Source organism: Aplysia californica, unplaced genomic scaffold (genome assembly GCF_000002075.1).
Source record: "Aplysia californica isolate F4 #8 unplaced genomic scaffold, AplCal3.0 scaffold00040, whole genome shotgun sequence".
Classification (NCBI taxonomy): Eukaryota; Metazoa; Mollusca; class Gastropoda; order Aplysiida; family Aplysiidae; genus Aplysia; species Aplysia californica.
The window spans coordinates 1,087,518-1,103,471 of record NW_004797310.1 but is presented as its reverse complement, the minus strand read 5'-3'; the positions used below and the strand labels follow the sequence as shown (position 1 = coordinate 1,103,471).

Genomic DNA, 15,954 nt, shown 5'->3' with positions numbered 1-15,954 from the left:
AAGAATTGGTTGTATTTGAGAATTAACTTTTTTTTTTTTCCATTATTTTATTTTTGCTTTTCTTGGATATTTTGGCAAAAGCTTATCTATGGTTTATTGCTTTTTTAATGTATACATTTCATACAATTTCTGTTAAGAGACAGACATTGGTTGGCGCTCATATGACCTTAGCAGTTGTGAGCGCCGTAAAACCCCATACTACTACTACTACTACTACTACTACTACAGACATTGGTTGTGTGAGAGAGAGAATGTTCTCTCATTTATTTTCTTTTGGTTTTTCTATTTTAGTTAGGGCATGTTTTCAAATGCTTAGAGATGAACTGGATCAATTAACATAATTTGGTTAGATTTGTACACATTTATGCTGTTCCTGTTTTTACTTTTTTTGTAATTTTTTCCCCTTGTGATTGTTGCTAATGTTGGACACATTCAGGATACTAATATTTGTATCTTAGACCAATATTAAACATGTAACTAGTAATTCCTGTCTGGTTTTATAAGACAAAGTGTGATTTTGATCTTTTTTTATTGATTAGATAAGTTTGTATATGTGTAGCATTTCTAGTGTGTTTACAGGTGTTGTGTTATATGGTGTGGTCTGTTTTGCTTTAACTGAATTTTGCGGATTTTCTTTATCATTGTGACATATTTCTTTCTGTAGATAAGTCAAGTTGTCAATGTACTAAATTTTTTTCGACCTTGAGACGTCACTGCACAAAATTTTTGTGGTATACCTGTACTCATTTTTCTTGTATTTCAGATGTGTGTATGCGGAGACAGCTATCTATTTTTGGGTTCTCGCTTGGGGAACTCGCTATTGCTCAAGTACACAGAAAAGTCCTCGGGGACAGTCATACAGGCAGAAGAGAGGCGCTCAGGAGGACCTGTTATCAAAAAGAGAAGGGTGGAAGGTTTGGAACAGTTGGGTAAGTTGAGAGACTGCCTGTGTTGTGTCTTTATTTTAAGAGAGTTTGTAGATTTGTAGATTTCTTACTGAATAAAGTAGCCCCGAAATGGAGAGCTGTGGGAAAGGACAGGACAAGAATATAGAAGTTTAAATAGGACTAAGAGAGTGGCGATGGATGGGACACACCCTCAGAAAGCCCAGCGGAAACATCACAAGACAGTCGCGACAGTGGAACCCACAGGGAGCACGAGGCATGGGTAGGCCACGGGAAACATGGAGGAGATGCGTGGAAATGGACATGAGAGAGATGAGGCTCACATGGAACGAGCTTGAAAAGATGGCCCAGGACAGCTTGTATATGGCTTATACCCTGCAAGGGGTGAAAGGCATTGATGACGATGATAAAAATAGCCTTACTTGTGGCCACGAGGTAAGTCCCAGGCATATGGGACACTGTTGGCTGGAGGTGGAGAAGATCACCCAGAATGAGACAGGTAGAGAGCCCTTCCTGGCGGCCTATACCCAATACCAGGATGAAAAAGGCGAATTATGATGATAATGACTGGTGGACATATTTGTAGATTATTTTAGGATGATGTAACATCGGAGAGATATGTGTAACTACATACAAATGTTATTTTTCCAAGAACTGACTTTTATTTATAATGCTTTCATTTTGTCTCTCCTCCTCTGCCTTTTTTTTGTGTAAAGTTTGCTTCCTTGCTCACGAGACACTCATGTTTGTTTCTTCTGTGAATGTGTACTGTGCATTATCTCTTCAAAATTTAATTTTGTTTACCTGTTCCTGAATGTTTTGATTGGTGTGTATCAACAGATGTGCTCAATTGGAGAAAGTTGATTGTGTTTTGATGTTCTTTTGCTAAAGGTTCATGAATTCAGAATTACTTTTAAGCAGAAAAGCACACATGGTCTACTTTTGTATGTTCTGTTCTTCTATTTGTTACTTTGTGCACCTTTTTTTAATACTGCAGGATTTGTAGACGCTAGATATCTTTATTTTTCAGCATCGGACGTCACAGAGATTGAGAATGTTGATGAGCTAGAAGTGTATGGTTCCATAGACAATCAACCAGGAACGATGATTGCTTCTTATACTTTTGAGGTAAAAAATGTTTCTGATTATTTCTGATTGACTAGCTATCGTTGCTGTTGCAAGAAAACTGAGTAACTGTTAAGGGCTGGTGGGACACCTAGAAATTGTGTTTGGGTGTCAAATTATTCAAATTGGGGTTATTGCATATTATAGTACCTGGACATTTCCTGAGCAATATCCAGAAACGTCTGGGAGCCTTGCCACACCCTAGAGCTGTTTTTTCTTTCAGGTTTTTCTGAGAAAGCACACGTCATGTTTCTCCAGCCTTTTCTTACCTTTATCGGCTGTTTTCTCACAATTCCATTTTCTCACTCACTATCCCATTTTTCTGCTCTGGTACATGTTCAATTTCAATGTAACTTTCACTGGATACCAACAGCATCTAGTTCTAAATTTTGACCCGTTGAATTTTTTATTGATGGAGTAGTTTTTGATTTATGGGCTTAGAAAGCATGAATTTTCCTTTTTTTTCACTTTTTTTGCAACAACGCAATTGTAGGTGTCATAAAATAAAAACTAAAGCGTGTATAAAAAATTAAACAAACCAAATTTAAGAGCCACATATTTGCTGCTGGCAGGCCAAATTAGAAGTGAATCAGTTAATAAATAAGGGAATAAAATGGGATTGAAAAAGGTAAACAAAATCCTATATGGCCGGCGTTTCCATAGCAACCAATTTACAATATACTTTTTGGACTATTGATTTCAAATCCCCAATAACATTCAATGCCCCACAGCAAATATGGGCATTCTAGGCCTTGTAATAGCCAAAATAGACCTTAAGTAGAGTCAAGTATTTTTCTTTTGACAGAAACGTTGTGCTTGTGTTTGTAAGCGTAAGTACTTTGAGGTTTCATGTTCGGCCTCTATGCCTTTGATTAGGGATGTGGATTTTTTGGTGAAAATTTGAAATTTGATTTTTAGATTCCCCATGTAAGAGGATGTATTTTTGGAAGTGCCTTGGTTTTATGCAGTTGGAAATGGATACCTGTTTGTAGAATTGAAGTATAAAAATGAAAATGAATATATTAATTATCATCAATCCCTAGCAATATGGCATAACTCTGACTGAGTTATGCGAAAATGCAACTAGCCTTTTATTTTGTTTGGTGGTACTATATATATTTATTTCTCTGTTCAGATGCTCTCAAAAAACCTATATTGTTCAAGACTTATTAAGCTCCATGTAAAACTTTTAAACTTTCACGGTGTCCTCAGGTCTGCGACAACATCTGGAACATCGCGCCGTGTGCACAAGTGGCAATGGGAGAGCCGGCCTTCCTGTCGGAGGAGTACAGCTCTCACACTGACCCTGACCTTGAGCTGGTCACTACGTCAGGTCATGGCAAGAATGGCGCCATCTCTGTGCTACAGGTTTGATATCTTTTTTATGTTATATGGTTCTGTCAATGTTATTCAGGACATTATTTGCAAACAGTTTATGGTAAAAAAAAAAGGACCTTTTTCTATTATGGTAGTGGTGTCATTTGCCAGTTTCTCAGTAGTACAGACGTGCTTTACTTATCTGTAAGAAATAAAAGACACATGCCTCTGATGTATAACAAAAAAAGATACAGAAGGTAGTATTTACCATCATCCTCCTCCATTAAACTCCTACTATCTCAAGCATTAGGTTTTTCTATGACCTTTAACCCATTGCACCCGAGCTACGAGTATATTCGTAGCTGCTGCGTGCTTCCGTCCACCAGTCCACAAAATCGAGTCCGAACCACTTACCAGGTTTCTATTGAGAATAATAGGTCGCTTGTAGCTTGTAAAAACTTTTGCTAGCTTGTTTCGATCCAGTTTTTCACCAAATACGAGTTAGTTTGTTGTTTTGCCACGCAAATCAGGGCAAGAAAACGAACACTAAAATCTCCATGGACAAGAAGAAGAAAAAAACAGACACTAAAAACAAGTGTTGCGGCTATTTTTGTGTTTGTTAAAATACATGAACCATGTTTTAAGTTTTGTTTTAGACATAAGGGGCAAAGAAAGTGAAAGTAGATATAAATCTAGAAAAACAAGGCGATCGGAATGATTTTAGTGCCTTGAAAACTTGGAAGAAAAGTTCGAACTAGACCATAGATTTACTATAAGTTGCTATGGTTAAATCGAGTGCCGATGAGTTGCAGTCGGACGAAGAATGTCAAAAAATAATATTGTTTTCTCTGCTATTTCCTTCATCTTTCTCTCTAGTAATATTTTTAAAAATATTTTAAGTAAAATCTACGCGAAATTTCAGCAGTTTTTTTTTTAAATTTGACAAGAGTGTCATGGCTGGTACTTTTAATTTTTGGCTTCATGACCTTTTCTTGAACACAGATACACACTTAGATGCATTTAATCAACAAATTTAGCATTTTGGTGTTGACCATAGCTCCATCCCCATGAGATTATTCTAAACACATTTGTTGTTTTTTTTGTTTTTGTTTTTTCCCCCCTTCTCAGCATAGCATCAGGCCGCAGGTGGTGACCACATTCTCCTTGTCCGGCTGTATCGATCTCTGGACCGTGTACTCTCCGTCGACCACCGCGGACGCTGAAGCTGAGGTGGAGGAGACGACTACTAAGGAAGGGGAGACAGAGACGGAGTCATCGCCGCCTCAGGTGGCCAACGGTCACGCTTTTCTGGTGCTAAGCAGAAGGGATTCTAGTATGGTGGGTCTTTGATTGAGAAGTTTTTTGGTCTCACTCATGTATTTAGCTTGTACTGTAACTTGTTGAAAAGTCATATTGCTTCATGGTTTCTTATTACTTCAAATGATTGTGTCTTGCATTTCAATATGGTTGGTGAATGTGTATAACCATACTCTGTGAAGAAACGATTAAGAACTGGTTTCATTATGGCAAAGAGTGCCATGTGTCTGTGAAATCATTGCATCATAAAGTAATGATCTCTCTTTCTCTTTCTCTCTCCCTCCTTCTTTCTCTCTCTCTTTCTCTCTCTCACACACACACTCTCCCTCCTTTTCTCTCTCTCTCTCTCCCTCTCTCTCCCTCTCTCTGTCTCTGTCTCTCTCTCTCTCTGTCTCTCTCTCTCTCTCTCTCTCTCTCTCTCTCTCTCTCTCTCTCTCTCTCTGTCTCTCTCTCTCTCTTTCTCTCTCTCTCTCTCCCTCCCTCCCTCCCTCCCTCCAAAAATCAGTTTATGTCATGTAATGAATTTTTTCCAAATGTACACTTTCTCAGGTTCTGCAGACTGGCAGTGAGATAAATGAGCTGGACCACAGCGGCTTCAGCACTCAGACTGCCACAGTGTTTGTTGGCAACATCGGTGAGAACCGCTACATCCTGCAGGTGTCCCCGACAGCCATGAGGCTTCTGGAAGGCAGTGAGTGCTTCATGCTTTTGTTTTATGTTTTAGTAAGCGTTTTATGGCACTTGCAACATGATTAGCTCGTATAAGTGCCGAGAATGAAAGGTATTACAAGAGACTAACAAACAGAAAAATAGGGAGGAGAGATAAGAACGAAAAATGTTTGATCCGAAAGAAGGAGCAAACCATACCAAAGCACCGGCCAACCATCCACACTTCATTCTTGATCAACATTGACATTTAAAGAAACTGTTTGATATTTGGTGGATAAATAGAAACGTATGCTTAAATCTAAGTGTTTGTATATGTGTGTTTGTGTGTGTGTGTGTGTATGTCTGCGTGCATGTGAGTGTTCGTGCATATGAGCATGTGTACATGCATGGATTGATGACACAGGGGGAGGGTACATAAAACATTTTCAAGCAATCAAGATTAACTGTATGTTCGTATTTTCTCTTGCAGTCAAACAGATCCAATACATTCCTGTGGATTGTAATTTACTGTTTGTCAGTATCTGCTCCTGCCAACAGATCTAACACATTACTGTAGATTGTAATTTACTGTATGTCCCTATTTGCTCTTTCAGTCAAACAGATCCAGCACATTCCTGTCGACCTGGGCTCCTCCATCCAGAGCTGCTCAGTGTGCGACCCGCACGTGGTGGTGATGGGCGTGGAGGGACAGATCATGATGTTCACACTGCGCGACGACCGCCTGGTGGGTGGGGCCAGGCTGTCCGCCAGCAAGACGCCTGTCGCTCAGGTGAGGATTGTGCAATTTGTCACAAATAGTGATGAGCACATCTCGATTGTATTTTGCATTGAATGCTCCTGAAAAAGATTTCGAAGACATGTTGCTTATATGGGTACTTTTCTAACTTAAAATACAAATTTAACGTTCTTAGTTGTTGATTTTTTAAATGTAAAGGCTCAGCTGCTTGCATTATTTGTTGGTTATTTGATAATAATAAAGATGTGGTTTAAATCGTTCCCTCATTTAATTTATATTTGAGCTTGCTGTGTTTCTAAATGTAATAATACTACTTTCTCTTCCCCCCTCTTTGTGTGTGTGTCTAAGACCTCAGTGCTTTGTCACCATTCCATTGGTTTATTATTGTACCTTGATTGTTTTCAGACTCCTCGTGTGGTTGCCGTAGCTACGTACAGAGACTTCAGTGGATTGTTCACAACAGACAACATCAGACAGGGTTCTGGTGGCTCAGGCTCTACTACCGAGAAAATTCGCCCGGCTGATAAAGTTCCCGTCTTACACCCTGTGTATGTGATTAAATCCATTTACTTCTTTTCAATTTAACTCTTTAACCATGTCTGGACGGTGGCAAAGTCCGGTAGTCGAGGTCCGTAACCATGGCTGGATGGTACCACCGTCCGATGCGAAGTTATTATTGTATTATGGTACGGGCCGAATATATAAAAGTACGAGCTAACAAGCCTTTAGTTTGACCCGAAAGTCAAAGATTAATTTATTCTATGTCTCGGTAATGCTTTATAGATCAGTTTGACATGAAACAAGCGGTTTTAAAAACGTAATATGTCGGGTCGCATTTTCACAAACACGAGAGAATAACGCGGAAACGTGATTTTAAATTGCATGGTTAAAGAGTTAACCAATTATTCTGCGTTAGTCAGTCTGTCTTTGTTATTGCGGATTCAACTGCTGAACTATGTGGGTTCTAAGTGGGTGCTCATGTGTGTTCTGCACTTTGGTTACTTTTAATTCTTATTATTGTCCTTGTCTAAAGTTTTGTTTTCTCCTTTATTTGCTGAGAGCTACAGTGGAAACTCTGAAACGGCAACCCTTTGTTGAGAAATAAAGGTGCTTTCATGGACAAATGACTGTCTCTCAGTGTCATTATAATGTAAAAACTATACAAGGGATGAAATGGGAAGTGGTCGTTTGTACAGGAAATTGTCTTATACAGGTGGCTGTAACAGCAGATTTGGCTGTACTTGTCACTGTCACAGTAGGAAAGTTGAAACTACATGTAGAATGATGGCAGTACCTTTTGTTTTGAGAAATGAAACCTGTCCGATCTGTGGACTTTGTAGCACATTTAAGTTGCCAAATTCTGATATAAACTTCTGTATTTTTTCAGTGACATTGATGATGAAGATGAGATGCTGTATGGTGATACATCGTTTGCTGCTGCCTCGGAAGATGTTAAAGTCAATGCTGAAGGTTCTGATGGGTATGTCTGATATTTGTTTTTCTATTGAGTATTAAAAAATCATCTCCTTATGTTGTATACAAATTTACAGACTTGAAAGAAATGATGCCTAATAAATTTTGTACACACCATAAGGGTTTTCCAGTCAGAAATCATGCACTAAGTGTTTTGTTTTCTAGACAGCGTTTTTTAAAAACTGACTATCAACATCATAAAATTTCAGTACTGAAATAATCAAATGTATTCTTATAATGAGACCGAGCGGTTAGGCTGCCGGATTTATAATTGTGAGACTGCTAGCTTGGGGGGTTGAAAACTCAGTTCAGATCAACATTGTGTTTGGGAAAGGCACCTTACACAAATGTTTCCATTTGGATCTGTTCTGTTGAAGATGGACCTGAAAATGGGGGGGCCTGCCTCTTAAATAACTTTATAGTATTGCTAATGCAGTTAAACCGTTTTCATTCTGCACATTTTTTTTCTTCTCACTTTTACAGGGTGAAGAAAGAAAAGAAAGAAATCAAACCCACCTCTTGGCTGTTGGTGTCAAGAGTAAACGGCCAGCTTGAGGTGAGCTTTGTTGATGTCAGTGAGTGTTTCATTAATAGTGTCTTGGGACGAAAATGCTGTTATCAGTAAAAAAAATTTTTTTTAGGAAAGCAAGGTGTTTTACTATCTGTGTTTTCAGATTTAATTTATGATGATTTTAAAAAAAAACAACAGGTTTGTTTCACCTTAATTAAGAAAAAATTTAATTGTTTCAGTAAATAACAGTGCCCTTATTTTACATTAAAAGATGTATAAAATCAAGTCAAACTGAGCCAGTATGTCCTATTTGTTACGTCTCTTTTTCTTTCCTATCAGACATTTTTTGTCCTTATTTTTCCTCCTTTTTTGTGTGTTACTATCTTGCTACACGTCTAATTTTCGGCACTTGTACGTCCTTATTGTGTTGCAAGAGCTGCATACTCTTACTTTAACTAAAATCAAGTCTCTTTTAGAGACATTTGCAGTTTTTAGGTAGGATGAAGGCATGCATTGTTCATGCTCAGGTTGAATCTAAATTTTCCTTGCGTTTGATTTTGTGGTCTCAATCAATTGACCTCCAGAATAAAAGCATTTCGATGGTCTAAAAATGTTGAAAAATTGCTTTATGAGCATCAGAATTTAAGTTTGCTCATATCCAGCTTTATTCTTGACCTGCTTAAAATCTATTGATTTCAAAGTCCTTATTGTACAGTTTGCTTTAGTAACATTTCATATCCACATATCGTTTGCCTGTTAAGTTCTTGAACTATGATTTGGCAATTTTGGAAAGTGTTCAAATATTTCTGATTTCATTGGTCTTGTCACTCTCCTGCTTATAAAATATACTTGTTGAAAGGAATTATGTCACAATATAGATTGTAAAGTGCATAGAGCAGGCTGTTCAGCAGGGATATGCTATATGCAAATGCTGTTTATTATTATTATTATTATTATTAGAAACTGTATTGTGCTTCCTAACATTGCAGATATACAGTCTCCCAGAGTACAAATTGTCTTACACTGTAAAGAGCTTTCCTCTTGGTCAGAGGACCTTGGTACACAGTGGACCCACATTTGATGCAACCAAATCAGGGTAAGGGCAGATTTACAATTGTTTCATCGCTGCTTTAAGTAAGAGGGTTCTCTGTTCCTTCCAACATCTTTTGTAGAACATTAACCTTAGTCCTCTTTCTAAGCCTCTCAAATGGGATTATTTTAAAGGTGGAAAAATGTTGCCTTCGTTGCTCAATAGGCCCCTCAGTAGTAGCTGTTTTGTTGCCAAGTATGCTAGCTCTTTGTCAGAAGTTTCACTAAAGTTAGAAAAAAATGCCTGTTATCTTCACTAGTGGTAACTCTCCTTTTTGTGCTTTTTTTTTTAGATATGTAAGAATTTTTTAAATGCTGTTTGAATATCTCCTCTCAAATAACTATTCTTGAGTGAGGGCTGACTGCTCTTCCCTCAACGCGATATATTGTTTTAAGCGAGGTGTTTGTCTTCAACTTGAGCAAAATACAATTTTCTCAACAGAACGTCCAGTGGGACATCAGAGAAGCAGTCAACTGTGGACGAGATGCCTGTGGTGAAGGAAGTTCAGATGTTTGGTTTGGGCCATAACAAGTCAAGGCCATACCTCATGGTCAGTTGTTTCTTTCTTTTTTTTTTTTTTCCTCCGAAACAAGCTATTATTGTAATGCGCTATGTGTGGTATCTTGGACATGATGAAGGTGTGCGGTGTCAGCTCTGTTGGTCTCCTATGTTAGGGTATTTTTCCTCGCCTTTGATGATTTTGGAAAAAATGTGCTCAACTTTGCAAAGTTTCTGTAGTAAACAGATACACTGTCAGTGTGGTCTTTCTGATTGAGAGTAGGTGAACCCTGTCTGCAGCAGCTTGGATATTATAGTGATTTGTTGCTTTATTCTGTCTCTCTCCTCTGCTAACCTGCAGCTATTGTGGTACAATTTTGTTGTGTTATCTGTCCTTTCCTCTCTGTTTGTTGAAATTTTGCTGTGCCTTTGCAAAGTCAGAAAAATGCAAATGTGTGTGGTTGGCAGGTGTTCTGGTGTGGTTTGCTCCTTCTTTCCTGTCAAACATCTGTCGTCCTTATCTCACCTCCTTCTTTTTTATATTTGTTGCTCTCTTGTAACACCTCTAATCTTCTGGCGCTCATATGACCTTGTGCAGTTGCGTGTGCCGTAACACCTCTACTAAAACCACCAAAAAAATGCAAATGTTATTGCAGTCATAACAAAAATGCCTTTCTGTATTTGATTCTGCTTTACCAGGGTAAGAAAAAGAACCATTGGAGTTACTCATTTTTCTTGTGGCAGAGATGATGATTGTTTTTTGTTGATTAGAAGAATAAAAATGTAATAGTTGTCACAAATTCACATGCGATATGTCTGTATGAGATTTTTATGACGGTCAAGGTTTTTTTTTACTCTGCCTCTTTTTAGCGTGAAGTAATTGTGTTTGTATTTCTGTTTTCTCCTGCAGGCCCGAGTGGACGAGGATCTCTTGATCTATGAAGCCTACCCGCACTGTGATGCCCACATTACGGGAGACCACCTTCGCATTCGTTTCCGGAAGGTTCCTCATGGCTTAATCCTGCGAGAGAAAAAAGCCCCAGCCCCCCAGAAGGGAGATGATGAAGAAGAACCTCCAGATGAGAACACACCTCCAGATCACATCCAGCAGCTTCGGTATTTTGAGGATGTGTCAGGCTACGCGGGGGTATGTACTTTCTCAAAGAAGTGTTTCGAAAGTCATTTGGTGTTGTTTTTTTTTAAACTGAAGAGTTTGTATGCTCCCGATGACACAATTTAGATCATTTAGGAGGTGGGCATCTGACCCTGCTCACCAGGGCCAACTTGGGCTGAGAGGGATACAACATACCAGCAGAAAGACTGAAATGCTCAATAAATATTCTCTCCCTGCTCAGGAATTGAACTCCAGTCTCCTGCACACAATAGCAAAGCACCTAACTGCTATACCACAGACGCTGGTTGAGAAGTTTTGTGTTGATGTGCTTTGACAGAGATTTATAACTGGCGTTTGGGCTGTGATGGTTATGCTTTTTATCTTGCACACTAAATATGTTAATTTTCATTGCCATCGGGCAAAGTCGGTTTGTAGATGGTTGGTGGGTGCTCTGGTGTGGTTTGCTCCTTCTTTTCTATCAAATATCTGTCGTCCTTATCTCTCCTACTCCTTTTTTGTGTTCATTACTCTCTTGTAAAACCTCATATTCAGCACTTATATGACTTAATTGTGTTGCTAGTACTATAAAACTGGCTATTATTACTTAGTACTTAGAAAGTCAGTTATGTTGAGAATCTCTGCCTTTTTAATAGGATTCAGTGTTCAGCTCGGATTAAGTTGAACTTGAAAGACAAGGTAAAAGTGAGAAACCTCTGATTAGTTACACAAGCCTAGGTAGTGAGGAAAAGGAGGGGGTGGGAGGTCGATTCCAGTGAAGGATGGGTTGTGGTTGCCTGAAAGTTTAGTTTTAGTTAGATTTTTACTGCACTTGCAACACAAATAGGTCATATGAGTGTCGTCTGTGTAAAAGCTGTCTGACAGTTTTCAGATTTTTGGATTTTGACTTCTCTCACCCGTATATAGTTGAACCTGCTGTAACGGCCACCTGTATAAGACAATCACTTGTACAAACAGCCTGTTCCCATTTCCTGCCCTGTGTATTTTTGTATAGTATAATGACACTGCCCAATGCGGCCACTTTACTTCTCACAATCCGTGGCCATGTTAGACTGTTTCAACTGCGCTTATACATTTAGGAGAGAATAGAGATAAATTTGTCTTAACGAGTTAGCTGTCCCCAGAGTGACATGAAATTGAATGTTTCACCACTGCGTTTTCAAAAAAATGTTTCAAGGTGTTTGTGTGCGGCCCCTTCCCTCACTGGATCTTCATGACTCCAAAAGGCTCCCTCAGGATCCACCCAATGGGCATTGACGGCTGGATCACCTGCTTCACTCCTTTCCACAATGTCAACTGTCCTAAGGGTTTCCTCTACTTCAACAGAAAGGTTGTTATGTTATTGTAATAAAACTGATAAGAATAGATTGAATTTGTTCAGAGCAGCAACAGAAGATGGAGATATTCTATGAAATATTGGAGACCATTTCTTTGCAGATGTTTGTTTTCTACTAAGAAAGAAACTTTGATGCAAACTTTTTCTCAGAGGAACTGTGTTATACATTTAATTTTGTATAAATTGATGTAAAGTAATATTTTATAGTTAAATATTTCCTGTGATGGAAAATAATGTGACAGAAAAATGGGATTTGTCTCTCTCAGATTAAAAGCTCAATGCCCTAAAAATTAAACAAATGTGACACTGTTTTCTCACCCTCAACTGTTTTTCCTCCCACAGTCGGACATGTGCATCTGTGTTCTCCCCACACATGTCACGTATGATGCCCCATGGCCGATTCGGAAAGTCCCGTTACGATGCACTCCACATCTCATTACTTACCATAGTGATAGCAAGGTAAGGGTCAATGCTGTTTGGAGCTTGTGCTTGGAAGTTTTTGCTTGTTTAGCTCCAGTTTTTGTCGCATCTACTAGTTTTTCTGTTTTGGGATCTGTCTTTGCCTCCTTCTTTCTTTTCATTATAATTTGAATGATGTTTATCTTTCACTTAAACTGGTGCTCTCCAAATAGTTTAAACATAGGAATTAATAATTTTTTTTACCGCTGTGCTTTATTGTAAGTGAAGTAAGCTATGTGTGATGATCACCTGTTCCGAGAATAGAAAATAAATGCACAAATAAAGAGTCTTATCCTTTTCTGAGGGAGTTCTTAAGAGCATTATGAACAAAGAGTGAGAATTTTAAAACTTTGCTGAGATTTTCGACATACCAAATTCTGAATGAGACGATTTTGACACAGAATGAATTCCCAGGTAGTATTGTGTCAATGATGTCATTGCCTGGCGATGATACAGTAAGTTGATAATATTCTGTCTCTTTTTAAATGTTACAAAATGTTTTGCCACTCTATTCTTTTTCAGAATTTTAAAAATGGTTTATTTTTCGTGCTTTTCATATAAATTGTCACTGTACCAGAAAAAATGAGTATCTACAGATCCCCCCCCCCCCCCAGTAAACCAGGATCAAATGGAGGTGGTAGAGCATTTCATGGCGACAGCAGCTTTATATTCTTTTGAAACCTGTTACTGTGTACAAATTTTATTTGCTTCTTTGGTTTTTCTCTTCCAGCTTTATGCAGTTGTCACCAGTGTGAAAGAGAGCACAAACAAATTCCCTCGTGTCCAGTCTGATGATCGGGAGTGGGACTACGTTGAAAGAAGTTTGTATTTGCAAGCTAATTATTTATTTCCCAAGTATTTGAATTCTGATTCTGATTTCTCCCTTCCTGGTTTTGGTATATTTTTCTCATAGTCTTTGATTGCTGTTTTTCAAACAGGCATTGTAATGGTGTGGTTGTCTTTAAAAAATTTTTTTTAGAGATATGGAAAACTGGTCTTGTGTTTGTTGTTGATTTTGCATCAGTGTTTTATTTTCATTTTCATATAGAAATAATGATTTCTTTTTATATTTGATATCAGCACAAAATCCTGAAGGGATGAAGTGGTTAGGATTTATGAGTTTTTAAATAATTTTTTTGGGGGGTTATGAAATGAGTGATTCATTTCCTTTTTAATCAATTATTAATGAAATATCGATATTTTGGTTTTTAATTAATTTTTTTCTTGTAATCAGATGAGAGATTTATTTACCCCGAGATGGCCAAGTATACAGTGCAACTGTTCACACCCAGCACCTGGGAGGTGATTCCAGACACCAAGTGAGTGCCAACTGTTTTCAGGAAGGATTTTGTTCAGGGATCTGATTTAAGTATTTGTTTCTTTTGAAAACATCTGTATCACTCCTTCTTTTTCTCCACAAGTTTCCGGAATTCAAGCTGTGTGTGATTTTCCTGTTTTTCTTAAGGTTTTTTTTTTTTTTGTTTTGTTTTTTTTCTTTGTGTATACGTTGTTTTTTGTGATCTATGATAAGCTGTTTCTTTCTTTATATTGCAGTCATTGTAGTGTCCTTATGTAAATATAATAATATATATAATATTGTTCTTTGTGTTTGAGTTGTTTGTTACCATCTATCTTAATAAGGTGTTACTTTCTTTATGTTGCTGTCATTGTGGTGTCTTTATGTAAATTTTTACACGGCAACTCACAGCACTATTTAGTTATGTTGTTTTTTTTCCGATCAAACAAACATCTATCATCCTTTTCTCTTCTCTTTTTTTTTTTGTATGTTACTCTCTAGTAGCACCTCTAAGCCTCTACAATTATGTGACCTATTTGTGTTGCAAATGCTGTAAAACTCTTCTTCTTCGTCTCTTCTTCTTCTATCCCGTAGTTGGGGCAATTGTGGGGGCACAACTGTATCTGAAAAACCAGCTCTCGCCATCTATTTTTGTCCTCTGCTTTCCTCAGATTGTCACCCATCGTCTTTCCTGTCCACTCTGTAATGTTGTCCTCCCGTCTCCTTCTCTGCCTTCCTCTCTTTCTCTTACAAAACTCTAACAAAACAACCAAAAAAATTTTTTTCTTTCTCAGGTATGACTGTGAGGACTGGGAGTACATCACCTGCCTGGAGAACGCCCAGCTCAAGTCAGAGGGGACCATCTCTGGGTTCAAGGGGTTCATCACCATGGGAACAGCTTACTGCATGGGAGAGGACGTGGTGGCTAGAGGCAGGGTAGGCATTCAAGTAGAGCACTGTACTTATATTTAAGTGTGTGTGTGTGGATCATATTGTCTTGAAGGGGTGGCTTGAAAGTTGTCTGAACAATGTGTGTGTGTGTGCATATTTGTGGTGTGTGTGTGTGCATGTGTACGTGAATAAGTGTATGTGCGAGTGTGTGTGTGTGTGTATGTGTGTGATTTCTGTATTCATATGAGCAAATATCAATTTTCTCACAGTTATTGTTCTTTGTACTTTGATTTGTGTAAAGCATTTAGAGCTGTATGCACACAGGAGTAGGAGCTATAAAATTATTATCAAAATATCTTCCTTGCTTTGATGACTCCATCATATTCTTGTGATTAGTTTGGTTGTGAGCTCCACTCAATGGATAGTTACAAAGACAATTTGTAAAAATCAATGTTGCCAGGTTATGTTCTGGTTTTGTTGTTTTAGTAGAGGTTTTACGGCACTCACAACTCTGCCGTGATCTGACAAAACGCATTTTTCTCAAAATCAAGGTTTCGAGATAATCGCGATTGAGTGTTTTTTGTTAATTAAACAAACAAACATCAATGTTGTTTTTGTTTGATTATCCCACATAAAAATATATCCCATTTACCATGACTATACCAAATTTGACTGAATTTGAGCTAAAGACAAACAAACAAACAAGAAGAATGTGTTTTATCAGATCTTCCTTGTAGAAATGTGTTTTATTTTCAACGCATTAATCCCAGAATGATCTGATAAAACGCATTTATTTTCTGCGTCTCGTTAACTGTGATCTGGTAAAACGCATTTAAATGCGTTTTATCAGATCATCACTACAGAAGTCTTGTGTTTTGCTTCCAAATTCACTGCTGGTTACACGTATTTTCTACGGCTGCAAAAAGGGTATTAAAATTTCTTGTTCAGATTCTGTTCTACAATGTACATACAAAAGCTTTCACTGAAGAAGAAGAAGAAGAAGAAAAAGAAGAAAAAGAAGAGGAAGAGGAAAAAGAAGAAGAAGAAGAAGAAGAAGGCGGTGGAGGAGGGATAGGAGGAGGGGGAGGAAGAGGGGTTGGGGAGGAGTCTGCTCTGTAGGGTCAGCATTCGGAACCGTGGCTGACCAGATAATAATAATATAACTTAATAACGCGGCACAACTCCCGGGCCATCTCAC

General features: G+C 38.1%; 1 protein-coding gene across 2 annotated transcripts in view; it reads left to right on the top strand.

Annotated features, from left to right (window-relative positions):
- The window catches only part of LOC101848872 (cleavage and polyadenylation specificity factor subunit 1), a 41,525-nt gene that overhangs the window by 13,450 nt on the left and 12,121 nt on the right, over positions 1-15,954 (top strand). For both annotated transcript variants that reach the window (XM_013091556.2, XM_005092096.3), the window contains exons 12-28: positions 764-929; positions 1,936-2,033; positions 3,243-3,398; positions 4,476-4,685; positions 5,214-5,355; positions 5,927-6,102; positions 6,475-6,617; positions 7,457-7,549; positions 8,026-8,098; positions 9,043-9,149; positions 9,585-9,693; positions 10,552-10,788; positions 11,951-12,103; positions 12,452-12,568; positions 13,299-13,389; positions 13,803-13,887; positions 14,660-14,801. In XM_013091556.2, coding sequence (XP_012947010.1) covers positions 764-929; positions 1,936-2,033; positions 3,243-3,398; positions 4,476-4,685; positions 5,214-5,355; positions 5,927-6,102; positions 6,475-6,617; positions 7,457-7,549; positions 8,026-8,098; positions 9,043-9,149; positions 9,585-9,693; positions 10,552-10,788; positions 11,951-12,103; positions 12,452-12,568; positions 13,299-13,389; positions 13,803-13,887; positions 14,660-14,801 — 2,298 coding nt within the window. The remainder of the gene's footprint in view (positions 1-763; positions 930-1,935; positions 2,034-3,242; positions 3,399-4,475; positions 4,686-5,213; positions 5,356-5,926; positions 6,103-6,474; positions 6,618-7,456; positions 7,550-8,025; positions 8,099-9,042; positions 9,150-9,584; positions 9,694-10,551; positions 10,789-11,950; positions 12,104-12,451; positions 12,569-13,298; positions 13,390-13,802; positions 13,888-14,659; positions 14,802-15,954) is intronic.